Raw genomic sequence first — 18,412 nt, forward strand, 5'->3', positions numbered from 1 at the left:
AGATTATAACTTTAAAAAATTAATAGTGAGTTCGGTCTAAAAGAAAGCATTTGTCTTTTCTTTTTTCTTTATCACATACAAACGGAATCTGATGCTGTTACCTAGACCATCTTAAAGCTGCCAGGTTTCTGTTACACTTGAGCAAAAAGTCTCTGAACCAACACAAAACTCTTGAGTGACTCAAGGTAGCGCGTGGCTGACTGCACTTCCACAGGGGGGCACGGAAGGGGGGCAGCGGCTATAGCAAGCAAGACTTGTGGACTGTGGGGTTTGTCTTTTTGCATGAACTGAATGCAAGAGGAGTCAGGTTTCAGATTTTTTAATATACTGAAGCAATGCTATTCTACTAATTACTAGTATTTCAGTACTTAAAACTAGCTTTGTATACCAAGACACCAGCTTACCAAAAATTAGTTGTACATTCACTAATCCCAATCTTTAATTCCTAGCAGAGTTATTGGGTGCCAAGAATGAGAGGGTTCCTGGATGGGGTGAGTGTTGGGGATGGTGTGGTAGTGGGCTATTCTCTAGTGGATAAACCACCAAGACTAGGGAGCCAAATGGTATATATATATATATATATCCATACACTCAGGAAAAAAATATTTTCAACACATACACACATACCATATAGTTTTTACTTTTCTTCGGTGAGAAATCAGTTTATTAGGTAGTTACCTAAACAATAATGCATATTCATAACAAGCAAAACAAATAGAAAAGAAGAATATAGGGCATAAAGTAAAAATCAAAAATAGGCCCGGGTGCCTGGGTGGCTCAGTTAAGCATCTGCCTTCAGCTCAGGTCATGATCCCAGGGTCCTGGGATTGAGTCCCACATTGGGTTCCCTGCTTTGCAGGGAGTCTGCTTCTCCCTCTGCTCCCTCCACCCCCACTTATGCTCACTCTCTCTCTCAAATAAATAAAATCTTAAAAAAAAAAAAAAAAGTAGGGTGACCCAGGTGACCTTGTCTTCCCAAGGCTGTCCCAGTTAAAAGCGGAAGGCCCACATCCTGATAACTCTCAGTCCCTGGCAAACCAGGATAGGTGGTCACCAAAACAGCTCTCAATCCCCCAATCCCTCTCCCCAGAGATGACCACTGTTTTGTTTTTTTTTAATTTATTTTTTTTTGAGATGACCACTGTCAATTTACACACTCTTCCAGAAATTTTCATTGTATATATAAGAATATATATTATGCACATATACTCACATATTAAACAACTCTAATTCCCTTTAAGATGGTTTGGGGGACAAGGAACACACCTTTAGAGGCTAATCCAGTTCTAAGAAACATTTGAAAAACATGAAATTAATACACATAGTAAAGAATTCAATATACATAGTAAAGAAGTCAAACAGTATGGAAAAATATAAAACAAAAAGTGAAGTTCTCCATTCTGACTCTTCCCAAAGGCATGTCATGCCAACATCTTTTACACAAACGAGATAACAATATACATACTTAGTATGCACCTCGATTTTTTTCACTCAATATTTTGGAGAGTTTCCCATTTCAGCACATACTTACCGACCTCATTCTTTTAAATAACTGCACACTTTTTCATTCACAGTACAGATGTGCCATCATTACTTAACCAGTACTCTAATAATGAACACGTTGCTTTTTGCTACTGCAGAATAGCTGGAGTGTATAACTAAACATCTTCATGTACTTCTAGAAGTACATCTGTAAGGTAGATTCCTACATAGATTTACAACATCAGGGTACATACATCCATCTAATAACATTTGCCAGTTCTTGCCAAGTTGCCTTCAGAAGCACTGTACCAATTTACTCCATTAATAATGTATGCAAATACCTATTTCCTGAATCTCAGCAATAGTGGGCATTATCAGCATTTTACGATTTACCTATTCTTAGGTGAAAGGGGGCACCTCATGGTTTTGAGCTACATTTCTTTATGAGTAAAACTGAAAAATCCTTATGTTTATAACCCCTTTTCTGTGAACTACCCTTGTGAATATTTGTTAAAAAATTATGCCAGATCTTTGTAAATCAAGGACATTTGCTGGTCAGAAGTATCACAGGGGCACCTGGGTGGCTCGGTTGGGCGTCTGCCTTCGGCTCAGGTCATGATCTCAGGGTCCTGGGATCGAGCCCCACATCAGGTGCCCTGCTCAGCGGGAAGCCTGCTTCTCCCTCTCCCGCTCCCCCTGCTTGTGTTCCCTCTCTCGCTGTGTCTCTCTCTGTCAAATAAATCTTTAAAAAAAAAAAAAAGTATCACAAATATATCTTCTCAGTTTTTTACTTTTGTCTTTTATTCATGGCATTTTTCCCTACAGGAGGTCATTCATGTTTATGTAGCTAGCTTTTTCATTTATGGCTTCTATGTTAACAGACTTAAAAATCTTTTTTTCTGAGCAAGCTGTACTTACAGAAACCTCAAATAATACAATACAAGCAATAGAGGAAGTAAATGCAGTCTTTGCCAGGAGGTGAAGCTGGGTATGGAGTGCCAGGCCCTGTAGTGGCACAAGTTAATTAGAAGCAAGATCAGCGAAGCAAAGGTGGCCACTTTGATGCACTTGCTTCCAAGTGGCTGTGTAAAATGGCCCCTTGGGATCTCACCCCGGCCGGTCAGACTCCACAAAGCCCAAGTTCCTAATCTTGACCTTTTGTTTACTCTGCTGGGATGAAACCTTCTTGCAGTGGAGGCTTGTATCTGCCAAGATGAGAGGGGTAGGGGAACACAGCAACAGTGGGAAAAGTGACTGGGAACCAATCCAAGTGTCACCACTCTTTGGACAAACATGGCGAAGTGCTTCACCTCCCTGAGCCTCAATTAAAGATGGCACCATCCTTGAAGGGTGGGTAGCACCATTAGACAAGTCTGTGGGTAGGAAAACAGTTTGTAAATGGTAGCATGTTATACACATTGGTGGGATGGATTAAATGACAAGAACCTCAGATAGTCAGAATTGGGAGGATCAGGGATCAGTCAGGCTTCCTTCATTATAGGGAAGAATGTCAATATGGTGGCTAACTGAACATTAAAAAAAAAAAAAAAAAAGAGACTATCAACCAAGAAGTAGTACGTACTAGTACTAACACTAACAAAATATAACAGTCAGTAGAATAGCTGGAACTTGACCCAGACCGATCTACCTGTCCATGACTCTTCCCCCACCATGAAGCTCTGTCCCTCTCTTTATTCCAAACCCCCGTCCCCCGCCAACTATCAGCACTACTCCCCTCAACCAAGCCTTTTCTTTTTTATTTTCCCTAGGCACCCATTGCTGTGCGGCTGGGCAAAGTAGCCATTGATAGAGGAATGGAGGTGAGCAGGCTCTGGGTCAGGACTTGGGTCCACTAACGTCAGTGGGGTGGCTGGAAGGCAGTGCTTTCACGTCAACGCAGGCTGAAGGCACAGCTGGAAAGAACTGAGAAATGGGACTCTTCTAACAGACACTGAGTCTGACCTCTCTCTTTGTGCCTGAGTTTACCCACCCATGAAATGTAAAGTTCGGCCAGATGACATTCTGAATTACATTTTATCTTCATCTCTCTCTATTAGAGAGGTAATTGAGGTCCAGAAAGGGTAAACGACTTGTCTAGGGTCATACAGCAAGTGAGTAATAAGAACGAAGCTCCGTGTGGCTCCCAGGCCATGTTCTCGGGTTTGTGCTGGTGGTAAAGGTGACCTCAAGGATAGAGCCCAGGGTGGTGTCTTGGATGCAAACTAATCCATCCTTACACAACTTACTCATCAATTCACTCGTTACACACTGACTCTAGACCTGAGCTGAGAACTGGGACACAGAGATCAGTTAAATATGGTCACTGTCACCAAGGTGGGGAGAGAGAACAGATGAACACAGAATCACTAATACACTAATACAAGGTTAAGGATACCAAGCAGGGGTGCCTGGCTGGCTTGGTCAGTAGGGCATGCAACTCTTAATCTTGGGAGTCGTGGGTTCAAACCCCACATTGGGTGCAGAGGTTACTTAAAAAGGGGGGGTATCAAGAAGATACCCTGGAGGGGTGAGAGCTATGATATCGATGTGGCTAGTGGCTACTACTGGGTAGTGTTGGGTTAGAGATGTTTTGTAGATTTAGGCCTTGGGAAGGATTAGGGTTTGAGAAAAAGAATGGTATGAGCAAAAGCACAGAGGTGTATAAATAAGCAACTTGACTGAATGGAAGTGGGGAATGAGTGAAACCACATAGCACAGAAGTTAGGGGCAAAGGCTCTGGTGCTAGCCTGCCTGGGTTCAAAGACCTGCTTTTCCATATACTGTTGTGACCTTGACTTTCTATGCCTGATTTCTCAGCTGTATAGTAGGGATAATAACCCTTGCTGTAAAAGTAGATGAGTTCATACACACAAGGTACTTCTCTTAGAACAGTGCTTATAAGTGGTAGTAGCAGTAAGCACCCGGCAGCAGAGGCTGGGAAGTTGCCAGAGGCCCGGCCATAGAAGCCTAGGACGTTATTCCTCAGGGCAACAGAACGCCTGTGAAGTTCCCTCACCAGGAGGAACAGGAGGCATGGAGAGGCGGCCACCGGCTTTGCAAGCACAGCTCACTTACCCTCCTCCTCAGCTCTCCAGGCTGAGTGCCGTCCTCCCCGCTGTTTTCAAAGCCCCCCCACCCCTTTGTCCCAACATTGTTTTATCACTGTTACAAACGGTGTTCCCTCTCCAGGTGGGAAATGCCTTATCATAATCACCTCCGTCCACATGGGCTAGCATACAGTAAGCCTCAATAATACTGCAGATCCAGTATACCAGAATACCAGACGAATCCGTCAACAGTAGGGAATGGGGGTGTAGGCAGTAGGGTGCGCTGCAACCAGTGCAGACGGAGGTGGCTAAGGTCAGGCTGATCAGGGCCCCACTTCTTTCTCACAGGTGGACATCTCATCAGGGATGGCCATTGAAGGAATATGCTACGCCCAGGTACGTGACTGCTGCCAGTCCGCGCACACTTCCAAGCAGAGGCCAGGCCAAAGTGGGGAGCCTTGTGCCATACGTGACCAATCTAGTAGGTTCCTCCTAACCTGAAGAGTTAGACTCTGGACCACTCCCTCTTAGAAATTAGCCCGGGGCAGTCCTAGGGAACCCACCTGCTTCTCTCTGGGACTGCGGCCTCAGCCATCTAATTGTGGTACAGCCTGCCACACTCGGTGCACCCAGAATCACGGAGCACACAGGTAGGTGCCTGTCAAAGCACCACTTCTACTCTCTGTACTGGCGGCTGCTGTAGAGGCCAGGCTGGAGTTGGGATGTCACGGCCGTGGTTATAGCCTGCAGGCTGTGTGTTCAATGGGGGTGAGGGGGGGACGGAGGGGTGACCTGGGGCTGACTTATTTAGCCCTGGACTCCTGGGTGAGTCAAAAATACTAATCTCTAGAGGTTAACAAATATCCACAATACTCTTAAACAAGGAGTCCTGGAACTTGCAGAACCTGGTGTGAACTAACTACACACCAGACTCAAAGCCAGATTTCTTACTGCAAAACTTAACTGTTTTTCTCTACTAAGCAGCCGCATATCAGACTGCTGCAGACTATCATCTCTCTGGGGCATGTAAGCAGTGTGCAAGAGGCTAATATGATAGGCCACGGATGCTAGAGATGTGGCCTGCCTTCCCCAGGAGACCAAGGAGCCACTGAGGCCCATACCTCTGCCTGGCCCATTACCAGAGTCAAGAGACAATGGAAAGATGTAGACTCTGACCTTGTCAGGCGGTAGACAAGTTTGAGCAAGTCTTTATTGGCCTCTGGCCCTGCAGCTCCCCCGAAAATTAATACTCTGTCTTATTTCAGAACATCCCCACTCAGGACCGCCTAGAGGGCATGGCAGCCTTCAGGGAGAAGCGGCCCCCCAGATTTGTTGGCAAGTGACTCCCATTTAACTATAAGCATGGGAGACGCCTGCCTTCCAGGGCAGGATCCAGAAGGAAAATTAGCAGGGTGACTGGTCATCATTTCACCTCTCTGGGCTTCAGTCTCCTCACAAGGACAAGGACAGATATAAAACCACTGGAACGGTGTTTGACACCAAGGTACTGCCGATGTCACCTACAGCTACATTCCTAATCCCTCATCCTGGCTAGATAATCACTGGGGTCAAGTTGGCTTTGGAGAGTATGTCTCTCCCTACTCAAACGGTAAACTAACAATTAAAACAGACCACTCTGGGACTTCGTATTATTGGCTCTCAGGCCTGACCTCTGCCTCTCAGTTATCGGGTGCTCACCAGAGATGGCAAATGTTGTAAGAACCCTCCAGTTTCTTCCTCTGTACAACAGAGATAATACAGAAACCCTGGTAGTGGCTAAACAGGCATCAGGAATCAGACTGCAGATCCCAGCTCTGTGCCATTCATTGTGTGCCTCAGCTTCCTCATCTGCAAAATGAAACTGCTGTGAGGATTAAAAAAAAAACCTATGCCTCATGTTCAATAAACCTGAGTTATGACTGATTAATGTACAGTGTTTTTAATAGAACCAAATGAAATTATCACTGAGAAAACTTTTTGTGAACTCTATAGGGTGGCAGGCAATCTTCGATGGCTGCAGTATATAGCCCTCAGGAGCACTGAGAAGGGAGCATTAAGTCTGAGGGAGAGAACAAAGGAAATGGGCAGGTAACACTGGAGTGAAGCCCAAAGGTTCAACAGACATTTGTGGCAAGGAGAGGGGGGCTGAGGGGGAACAGCAAGAGTGAAGGTGAGCAAGAGGACGACACACTTAGAAATGATGGGGCTTGATAAACACATATGCACACTAGCTAGCCCTCCTCCTGGACCAAGGTAGAGAAGGCTGCATCTTATGCTGCGGCCTTATGGCCATTCTTTAATTCATCTGAGCTCCCGGGGCCTAGGTCTGACCTAGAGACACTAAGCCAAGGGCACAGATATATACTCCCTCCCTCCCATTGTTGATATGCTGCTAAATACAAGTGTGCCCAAGGCTGGGTGCTCTTTTCCTGGAAGGAAGAGTAAGAGAAAAGTCCAGGCCATAAAACCAGAACCAACCATATTAGCTGGAACTATGCATTAGCTCTAACTACTCCGGAAAGTAACAACCTTACTGAACGTCCTTTTTCTCATCTGTGAAATGAGGAGAATACAACTTATCTCTCCCAGACGACTGTTGTGAATGAAATGAAACTTGGAGGGGTGCCTCAACAGGCACTAGTTCCTACCACATTCTCTCACATTAGCAAGAGCTAGTATCTGGTAACAGGATGTTCTAAAGTACTAGAACCCAGGTCAGGAAATGAAGACAGCCTTTTGGAATTATGCAGAACAGTGAATAAGAGAAAATACGGTGCAGTTTCAGAACTGTAGAAGGAAACAGGTTACAAATTCCCCTTATCCAGTGGGACACTGGTGAGCAAGAATCTGGAATATGATTCAGAGGGTAAACCTCATTTGATTCCAAAAGATGGTATACAGTACTCCAGTTAAGAGTCTGGCCAGCTAAAAGCACAAATATCTAGTATGAAAATACGCTACTCATCAAAAAGGAATTTACTTTTGTTCTTTGGACAGATGAATGGCAAGACACATTTTGTTAGCTGTCAGTAATTAGGAAGGAATTGATACTCTGTTCCACAGGGGAGGTTTGCAAAGGACACAAACAGAAGCTTCTGGTACTGTATACTGCAGGTGAGGTTGGTTCTCAAAAGCCCCTATTTTTCTTGCCTCCATTCTAGGCAAGAGCACTCTTGAAATCTATAGCAAAGTCTTTTTTCTGGCTTCCTCCTCTTCCTGGGTTGGTCACAATCCCACTAAAATCAAAACCTTACAGGATCAAGATTTACAGTCCCCATATAATCTTCATCTAAACACTCTACTTGAAGTCCTAAATTCTACTATTTTCCACCACCACACCCACTTACACAGCATGTTATGTTCACTCAGTCTAATGTGTAAAGTTGGAGGAAGAAAGGCCAGAGGCAGAATATCCAAAATTTAAAAAAAAAAAAAAGTTATTTTTCTTCCCTCTACCCCCACAAGTGGAAGATACTTCGGTATTTATTTTTAAAAAATTCCCCCCACCTTGTTCCTCCCCTCCAATGGAGATTCTGCCTCCAATAAGCATGTATTTCCCAGAACTTTTTCACGTACTTCTTTTCTATTAGCTTCACATAACTAGAAATAACAACTCAGGATATTCTTTCAAACATGAAATTTAACATAAATACGAAGGTCTCCCTGTTGGTCTTTCTTTTCCCCTTCCTCTGACAAACTCCCACAGTTAAGAAACTGGTCAGGGTTAGGAAAAGTAACTGGCAGAGCTGTTGCAACACAAGCTCACAGATCTTCCCACGGAGTCCGAGACTTGATTTTGCAAAACTATTGAAGGGGTGTTCTCAGAATGATTCCAACTTGATTTGGGATTATGGCTATCATTCAAATCCAACCTTTTTGTAGCCTACAGAAAATCAACAATAAAAGGCCAGTGAGGCGGCCAACTCACAAACTCCAATGACAACTGGTTTCAACATTCAATTACTGGCAACGCAGAAGTCCTGACACTGAGAACAGAGAGCACCTCTGAAGCTCCAGAGGTTAAGAAGGGCATTCAACACAGAAGGGGTCTCTGATAGTTCATGAAATGCATTCTGAAGTCATCTAGCATGGAGGTTGCAATCTGCTGTGCTTGGGGGTCTGCCTCACTGTGCTTCTGGATGTCACACAAAAGCTGCAATCCTTCTTCTTCAACTAACATTTTGCAGTATTTGCTGGCTGAAAGAAAATCAAACAAAGAAACCTGGTGGACAAATTGGCATTTTAAATATTCCCAAGTCACCACATTCACCGTTTTGAAGAAAGGGTACCAAGGTTTAAGCCCCTTGACATAAGAATTAACAGATAAAATTAGTCAATTCAAAAGAAATATGTCAAAACTTAAATAATGCTTGACTTGTGTAGTGCGGTAACAAATGATTATTTTAGTATGTTTACTTCCAGACAACTCTAAGCTTCAAAATCTCTAATCCTAGCTAAAAGAATAAGAACTTCATTTATTATATATATAATAAACATTTCAAGTTCAGGCATTATGTTGAGCTAGATAACCTGAAAACACCAGATGCTGGATAAAAATGTAACAAAAAATTTAAATGCATATTCATGTGTACAAAGTAAAGGATTTGTCCAGGAGCCAGATACAAAGAGCAGAGAGCACCTAAACTCATGTAACTACCTAGAGTTATTCTGGGGCAGAAAGGGACTGTGAGTTTCAGTAATCCAAGAATTTAGGTTTTAACTTACGAAGTTAAAAGCAGTATGTATATAATAAAATATATATCAGTGCATAAAGCTGGTCCCTCAAAGGACTATACAGGAGAAGGGATAAGACAATGAAACATCTTTAAGATTGGTCTGGGCTCTAGGTGGGTATCCAGGAGTGGGCTGGACAAGTCTTTCCCAAGAATTCCTAACCACAGTACTGAGTTGGTATAGGATTTGAATTTAACCTACACCTAAATGTTCTGGGAACCCTTGAGCTGAGAAGTTAACATAAAAATTAGTTCAATCCCAGAGAAACCTCTAGAGCACCTGACAGAAGCAAATACAAAATTGCCGAAGGAACATGTCTACAACGCAGCCTAGAAAAGATTCTCTTAATCAGTCCAAAAGCCAATTAGACACAGAGAGATATAATGATCTAAAAACACTGCAGTTACCAAGAATGTAGCACAAAGAAACAGACATGGAAATTGTTCTTTTAAACATTTAAAAAATATATTTTATTTATTTATTTTTGAGAGAGAGAGAGAGTGAGTGAGAGTAAGGAAGGGGAGAGGGACAGGGACAAGCTGGCCCCATGCCCTGCACGGAGCCCCATGTGAGGCTCAATCCCACAACCCTGAGATCACAACCTGAGCAGAAATCAAGAGGCAGACGTTCAACCAACTGAGCCACTCAGGCATCCCTGAAATTATTTTTTAAGTCTACAGGATGTGTAGGATAAAGTGAGAGAAGATACAAGATACTTCTGATAGACATTCCATAAGGAAAGTATAGGGAAAGGGTAATATTTTTAAATAGCTGAGAATTTTCATCAATTTTGAAAAGTTTAACTGCGACCTGAAATCCAGAGGCCATATAACAAAAGGCTGACTAAACACAATGAACAAAGTCAAGATGATAAACTGGGAAAAAATATTTGTACGAGTTCCTTCAAATTAAAAAGAAAAAGACCAACAAACAATAGATAAAAGGTGAATAAAGAATATCAATAGACAATTCAAGGGAAAAAAAAAAGGACTCTTCATTATAAGATGGTTAACTGCACTTAAAATGTCAAGTGAGACTATCACTTTCACCTTAGATTGGCAAAGATCAAAAAGTTCAATTAAACATTGTTGTAAGAATGTAAGGCGACTGGCAAGCTCTCATACATTGCTGGCAGGAATGAAAATTGGTAATCAATTCTCTGGAAAACAGTTTAGCGATAACTATCAAAATTATAAGTGTTCCTAACATTTTGACTCAGCAATTCTACATATTCTGCAGATGAACTCACACGCTTGCAAAATGATGTATTTTATTTAATAAATGCTATGTGCTATGTGTGAACTAATACTATGTTATGTACAAATGCTAATACTATGAGCCAAGCAGTGTTTTAAATGCTTAACAAATATTAACCCACTTAATTCTCATAAACAGCCCTGTGAAGTAAGTATTATTTTATAGATAAGGAAACTGGGACACAGTGAGGTCAAGTAACTTGCTCAAGTTCCCACGGTTAGTAAATGGCAGAAACTGGGAACAGAGCACAGATAGTCTGGTTCTAGCATCTGTCCTCTTAATTACCCACATGTGCATCTTCACCTGATAGATATAGTGCATAAATGTCTATTCATTGTATATGAATATGTTAATATTCACTAAACTAGTGCTTACAATAGAAAAGACTAGAAATAGAAACAATGTCCATCTAAAGCAAACTGGATCCATATAGTGAAGAAATACTAAGCAGTTTAATTCATAGTGGTGATGTGGAGTTCTGCCAGTTGCTAGCTATTTTAACTTTGGGCAAGTTACATAAGTTCTCTGTGCCTTGTTTTCTCATCTGTAACAGATGGATAATAAAAATAATAATGCTACCCTCTTCTAGTTGTTGGGAAGATTAAATGAGTTAACTCATAAAGAGCTTGCAATACTGCCTGACACAGAGAAAGTACTCAACTAAGTTCTAGTTGTTATAGTTATTGCTAGTCTGTTCCAGGGCCATTCTGACTGGCAAATCTGCCTGTATCTGTTCAAATGCCAGCACCATTCACAATACTTTTTTTTTTTCTTTAAGATTTTATTTATTTATTTACGAATGCAAGAGAGAGAGCAAGGGAGCACGAGTGGGGGGAGGCAGAGGGAGAAGCAGACTCCCCACTGAGCAGGAAGCCAGACACGGGGCTCTATCCCAGGACCCTGGGATCATGACCTGAGCCTAAGGCAGACTCTTAACTGACTGAGCCCCCCAGGCACCCCTCAGAATACTTTTTTACAATTTAAAGAGAAGTGTTAAGGCAGGTTCCTAAAAACCATTTTTCTTGGGGCACCTGGGTGGCTCAGATGGTTGGGCATCTGCCTTTGGCTCAGGTCATGATTCCAGGGTCCTGGGATCAAGCCCCACATCGGGCTTTCTGCTCAGCAGGGAGCCTGCTTCTCCCTCTCCCTCTGTCTCCCCACTGCTCATGCTCTCTCTCTCTCCCCGTATCTCTTTGTCTCAAATGAATAAATAAAATCTTTAAAAAAAAAAACAACAAACCATTTTTCTTGGTCAGTTCTTTCCTGCTTACTCTGCCAGGTTAACTTTAGAATAATTTTCAAATCCCTCATATCACACTCATCCACTTGAATTATAGTATATCCAAAAATTGAAAAGATCTGACATCTGTCTCTTAAAAAGTCTTTCCATCTAGGAATATAGTATGTCTCATAATCACTTCAGGTTTTTCAATTATTTCTCAATTTTCTGCATATAGGTCTCATATTTGTTAAAGTTATTTTTGGTATTTTATACTTTTGTTGGTAGCTAATCCTTTAATTAATTCTAAAAGTTAGCTCTTGAGTTTTTTAGCATAAAAATATAGCCTATATTTCTTTTATAATAAGAGCAATAATTTTTTACAATAATCCTTAGCAGAGAATGTAAGCCCCCAATGCTCAAAACAGCCAAACATGGAAAAACATTTAATCTGGCTGGGAAACAGCTCCTGACTCCTGATCCCCCAGCCTCCCACAGACCATTACAAAGAGGTAGATGTATGTATTACTATAGGAAAAGTATTATTCATGATAAACTGTTGACTGAAAAGAGGAAGCTATAGGACATCATGCACAGAATGAGCCCATTTCATTTAAAAACATTCAATTATTCATATTATATATTAACATATATAAGCTCTCCTTCCCCCTCCTTTTTCTGCCTTCTGAGCTGCCCAGGATGGTACGAGCAGCGGCATGCCCCGCCTCCAGTGGAGGGTGAGGAGTGGATGGTGGCCCTAAGCTGTGAGTCAGGAGGGCAGACAGAAGCCATCCACCGCCAGCTCTGGTGCCCTTGAATGTGTTTGCTCCATATCCCTGACAAGGCCTCCAGGAAATAAAGATCATCTGACTTTAAAAAAAAAAAAAAAAAAAGAATAATATATATTTTATATATTAACTACGGTATGTGTATAGAAAAGTATTTGGAAGGACAGTTATAGTTACCAAATTATTAACAGTACTTGCCTGTGGGGAATAGGAGTGGGAGCCAACTTTCACTTTCTATACAGCTTGACATTGACCCCCAAATATATACTATAGCATTTTATTTTATTTTATAAGTTTTTTTTTTATTTTTTTAGATTTTATTTATTTATTTGACAGAGAGAGAGACAGCGAGAGAGGGAACACAAGCAGGGGGAGTGGGAGAGGGAGAAGCAGGCTTCCCGCAGAGCAGGGAGCCCAATGCGGGGCTCGATCCCAGGACCCTGGGATCACGACCTGAGCTGAAGGCAGACGCTTAACGACTGAGCCACCCAGGCGCCCCAATTCTATAGCATTTTAAAAAACTGTTTATTTAAATTCAGTTTAATTAACATATACATATTATTAGTTTCAGAGGTAGAATTCGGTGATTCATCAGTTGCATACAACACCCAGTGCTCATTACTTCAAGTGCCCTCTTTAATGCCCACCCCCCAGTTACCCCATTCCCCCAATTCTGTAGCATTTTTTAAACAAAAACATTTTCCAATTTCTTTTTTAAAAGAGTTAAATTCAGGGGGCGCCTGGGTGGTTCAGTTGGTTAAGCGTCTGACTCTTGATTTCAGATCAGGTCATGATCTCAGGGTCATGAGATCGAGTCCTACATTGGGCTCCATGCCCAATGAGGAGTCCACTTGAGACTCTCTCCTCCTGCCCCTCCTCCCCCCATACCCTCTCTCTAAAATAAATAAAATCTTAAAAAAAATTAAAATAAAACAGAAGAGTTAAATTCAGTACATAGGTGAACACATTTCCAAAATTCCATCTTGAATTTAGTCTTTATAGAGAAAAATAGCTGGAAAACTATTGTTTTGAATACATACGGTTTTTACTGCAGACATGATACATTGCCCATAGCGCCCAGAGCTGAACTGCTGGTTGAGAGAAGTTGCCAAGGAGTGGGAAAAATGCCTTGAAGGATCTAAAAGGGCACAAAGAAGTTCATTCAGAACTCTGGCTAGTGTCAGAGATATAATAATTATTTTCAACCTTTTCCACATAGAGTCATTTCCTGAGACAGACACATTGTTGAGCATATATCAGAAGCTAATGTTTAAGAAACTGCATTTGTGTTAGATACTCTTTACATTCAATATCTCATTTCATCCTCAATCTTGCCTCATTTTACAGATGAGAAAAACTGAGTCTCAGAGATCTTCTAAAAGTGATTTTCCCAAAATCATAGAAATAGGATTTGAACACAAGGTTATTTGACTATAATATTTTATCACTGTACCATGGCCTCTACATAGTACAATAAGGACAAGCTTTAAGAGAAGTACTATACAATCACGAGATTACCTGTAAGTCACCAATGCTGTCATCTTACAACTTGAACTTGGCCAATTCTGGATGGTTGCATACTATACAGAAAGAGAAACCAAGATTCTAGTATTGTGTTCCATAATTTTTAAAAGGTCATAATAGGCTATTTTATGTCATTTATACTTATATGTATATGAAAAAACATTTTCAAAATATGGGAATGATCACCCAAATTAAGGTATCCCTACCTGCCAAAATATCAATTAGATAACCATTATATATGTAAAATATGAACAAAGTCGTGTGGAAAACAGTGCAATAAAAGGGGGCTTCTGTTTAAAGATGCAGGATTGAGCATGCATCCATTCCTTCCCTAAATCCCATGAACAGAATAGTACAAATGGTTTAAAATAAAAGAAGGCAAACACACAAGAACAAAGCAGAAGGAAAATGGTAACTGAATTAATAGATCTAGCACTGGGGAATGTTAAAAAATGAACCAATTTGAACAGAACCCACAAGAGACTTAAAAATTTGCACACCAGTTACTTCAGGAAATGAGATTAGAGGTAAGATTGAAAACAGGAGGACTGGTTGAAAGTACTAAAGAATCAAGACTCCCAGATCTTCTCTCCCACCCCTAACAAAAATTTCTGGACTGGGCAACCTTGCAAACAACTGAGGGTGGGAGTACCATGATAAAAACAGGGGATGAAGTGAAAATCTAAATGGTAAATGCTCAGAGTCCCTTGTCCTCAACTCTCTTCCTCTAATGGGCTTTCAGACCGTTGGAGCCAAACTTGTAATTTTCAGTCAGAAGAACAGAAGATTCTTCCTCAGGTAAATTCCAACCAGCTCAGGACAAAAGATCTAGTAACAATGACAATGACTAATCCAGATCACTCTAAGTGAAACCCACAGTTGACAAGTTCTACCCATCTGCACACAGCTTCCAAACAGCCCCACTCTTAGATATGACTGGACAGCTGAGGATCACCATACAGTTTAAGAAAATCTGTAACATAAAGGAACAAAATAAGGGGAAAAAAGCAACTTGCAGGAAACAGAGACCTTGAAGGAAGAGAAAAACTTAAAAAAACAAACAAAAAAACCACCCAAACTAATCACTAATACCTTTAAAGAGATAATAGATACAGCAACCATGGAAAAAGAGTACGATATTGTAGAAAAAAAGAAGCACTCAGAACAAAAAAAGAGTTCTTAGAAATTAAAAACAGAAATATAAAAATACAATATAAATATGTAACTATACACAATAAACATTAAAATATATATAAAATATAAAGATATATTAAATGTACATTATATTATATAAATTATATAACATAAAATTATATTAAAATATATAATGAAATATATAAGATAAAAACATAAATGCAAAATCCAATAGGACTGGAAATTTAAAAAGATTTTTTTTAAAAAGGACAAAAAGGGAAATAGGCAAGAAAAAATTGAGTCCGTGAAGGCTGACAACCCAGAAAAAAAAAGAGGAGAACGAGGGAAGGTAGGAAGGAGGGGAGAAGAGAGAAGGGAGAAAGAAAGAAATTTCCCAGAACTAAAGGAAACAAGCTTCCAGAGCAATAAGTAGCCAACATAACAGAAGAAAATAAACCTATATCAACACACACTGCTGAGATTTCTAAACACTGAGGACAAAGATCTTAAAGGTCCCAAAGGAAAATGGCATGTGGCTTAACAGTGATACCAAGAAAGAAAAGACAAAGAAGCCAATGGCTTAAAAATTCTCAAGTGAAAATATTCCAAAACTAAAATTCTATACCCAACCATGTGACCAATTAAATGTGAAGGAAAAATAATGGCCTTTTCAAACAGAGGTCTGAAGTTTTCTATTTCATGCATTTCGTCTTAGGAAACTACTAGATATGATCCAACAGAATAAGGGAGTACATAAAAAAAAAAAAGAGAGAGAGAAAAAAGGAATGCAATCCAGAAAACAAGGAATCCAACACCAGGGAGGCAAATCCCCACAATGACAGTAATGGAATATACCAAGATGACAGCAGTATGGCAGATACACAAATAAGCAGACCAGATGGAAGAAAACAGAAGGTTCTGAGAAAAGTCTCTGAGAAGCTGAAATGGATAGAGTTTGTTTATGCTGAAAGGAGATTTATACTTGGGAGTATAGGAAAGGGTGTGCACAGAGACAATGAGAAAAAGAATCTTCATTTTCCAGAGAGAGAAAATGAATGAACAGATAATGCCTATTACTGCAAAGTCAAGAAGTACCAACAGATGTTACTTAGAGATATGGAGGCAAATACCAAAAGAAATAGCCTGAAAAGGAGCTGAAAGTGGGAAAGAGAACTGGTAAAGCCATATACAACTGTTTGCAATGGTAACTTTTATAAAAGAAAAATATCAGAAGGAATGTAACAAAATATTAACAAAGTTAGCACTGGATGGTAGGGTATGAGTGACTTAGAATATTTTCTTTATACTTTTCTATTATGTTTCCCATTTTCTACAATGAAAACATATTTCTAAAATTCTTATTATTTAGAAAAATAAGTTTCCTACAAGAAGAGATTACTCCAGATTTTGTAAAGAGGAATGGTCCTTGTACCAGATCCTGGAGAAGAGCACTCCTCTGAAGGTCATGGGACATCCAGGGCTGTTTGTCAGATGTCAGGTGGGCTATGATGCCTGCAGCAAAATAGCTGACTTCCATTTCTTTGCTATGGAGCAAGCTGCTAATATGTTTCAGCACATCTTCAGTCACCAGCTTGGAAGAGAGTTCTCTAACTTCAGCTATGTTGTTCTACAGGTCAGATGAAGCAGAAAATATCAGGGATAGAAAGGAAGACAGAATCAGACACTGGCTCCTCTCCCTCTCCTACTGCTTAGCTCAGATACAGACAGAACACTTAGTCCCATCCTCCTCCCTCTCAATTTAGCCTAATACCCCACAATCCCACCCCTTGATGATGAGGATGATCAGTAACGACAAATCACTGAGTAAGCACTTACTAAGTGCCAGGCGCTGTACTAGACAAAAATGTCTTTTTATCTGCCTTATCTCATTTAATCTTTTTTTTAAAGCTTTATTTATTTATTTGAGAGTGTGAGCATGCACAGTGGGGAGGCGCAAACAGAGAGGAAGAGTCTTTTTGTTTTTTAAGATTTTATTTATTTGAGAGAGAGAGCATGAGAGAGAGAGAGAGAGAGAGAGCATGAGAAGGGGGAGGGTCAGAGGGAGAAGCAGACTCCCCACCAAGCAGGGAGCCCAATATGGGGCTCAATCCCAGGACTCCAGGATCATGACCAGAGCCGAAGGCAGGCCCTTAATGACTGAGCCACCCAGGCAGCGGAGGAAGAGACAGTCTTAAGCAGACTTCACGCTGAGCTTGATCCCACGACCCTGAGATCACAACCTGAGCTGAAACCAAGAGTTAGACGCTCAACCGACTGTGCCCCCAGGAGCCACTCAGTTAATCTTTAACATAGTTGTACAAATAAATAAGTCACTCAGCAAGACTTAACTTGTCAGTCAGTGAACTTGTCAGGTTCACACTGCTAATAACTGGTTGAAACTAGAATAAAATCCAGGCCTGACTGAATATTTAAAGTTCCTCAGTGCCTACTATATGTTACATTAGCTTGAAATTTAACAATAACAATGAAAGACAGGTGGCACTGTATTTTATATGTATGAGTTTTCTATGTTGTTGTTTAACAAACAACTGCAAACTTGGTGGCTTAAAATATTTTTTCTCTCAGTTTCATCCATGTGCTTAGCTGGCCCCTCTACTCTGAGATCTCACAAAGTCACAAAGTGCTGGCTGGGCTGCATTCTCATCTGGGGGCTCCGCTAGAGGGAAACCTACTGCCAAGCTCACTCAGACTGTTGGCAAAATTCATTTCCTTGCAGCTGCAAAACTGAGGGTTTCAGTTTCTTGCTGGAGGCCACCTTTAGCTCCTAGAAGCTGCTCATAGCTCCTTCCCACGTGGGTTTCTCCCTTCTCCAACCACTTATTTCATGGCAGCTTGCTTTTTCAAAGACAGTTAAGAAGAGTCTCTTAGCATACCTACTAGCAAGAAGGATTGACACAGAAGTCCCCTCTTATCTGTGGGGGACATGTTCTAAGACCCCAGTGGATATGCCTGAAACTGCAGATAATACAAAACCCTATATATACTATGTTATGTTTTTTCTATATATACATACCTACAGTAAAGTATAATTTATAAATTAGGCACAGTAAGAGATTAACAACAATAATAATAGAACAATGGTAACAATATAATAAGTTACACGAATGTGGTCTCTCTCAAAATAACTTATTCTACTGTACTCACCCTTCTGCTTGTGATGAGATGATAAAATGCCTATATGACAAGATAAAGAGGTGGATGACATA

General features: G+C 40.8%; 2 protein-coding genes across 5 annotated transcripts in view; one reads left to right on the forward strand and one right to left on the reverse strand.

The window, feature by feature from the left end:
* Positions 1 to 12,632, forward strand: part of ECHDC2 (enoyl-CoA hydratase domain containing 2) — a 32,694-nt gene extending 20,062 nt beyond the window's left edge. For 3 of the 4 annotated variants that reach the window (XM_035018533.1, XM_035018535.1, XM_035018534.1), the window contains exons 9-11: positions 3,252 to 3,302; positions 4,878 to 4,925; positions 5,795 to 7,245. In XM_035018533.1, coding sequence (XP_034874424.1) covers positions 3,252 to 3,302; positions 4,878 to 4,925; positions 5,795 to 5,872 — 177 coding nt within the window. In that variant the 3' untranslated portion in view covers positions 5,873 to 7,245. Of the gene's footprint in view, positions 1 to 3,251; positions 3,303 to 4,877; positions 4,926 to 5,794; positions 7,246 to 8,411 lie in introns of those variants that run through there. The other variant, XM_035018536.1, reaches the window with a different exon arrangement.
* Positions 8,479 to 18,412, reverse strand: part of ZYG11A (zyg-11 family member A, cell cycle regulator) — a 63,577-nt gene continuing 53,643 nt past the window's right edge. Inside the window, 4 exon segments of the mRNA XM_035017730.1 lie at positions 8,479 to 8,726; positions 13,568 to 13,665; positions 14,046 to 14,107; positions 16,618 to 16,812. Of these exon segments, the coding sequence (XP_034873621.1) occupies positions 8,479 to 8,726; positions 13,568 to 13,665; positions 14,046 to 14,107; positions 16,618 to 16,812 (603 nt within the window).

This window comes from Mirounga leonina, unplaced genomic scaffold, assembly GCF_011800145.1.
Source record: "Mirounga leonina isolate KUSES-001 unplaced genomic scaffold, KU_Mleo_1.0 Mir_173, whole genome shotgun sequence".
Taxonomy (NCBI): domain Eukaryota; kingdom Metazoa; phylum Chordata; class Mammalia; order Carnivora; family Phocidae; genus Mirounga; species Mirounga leonina.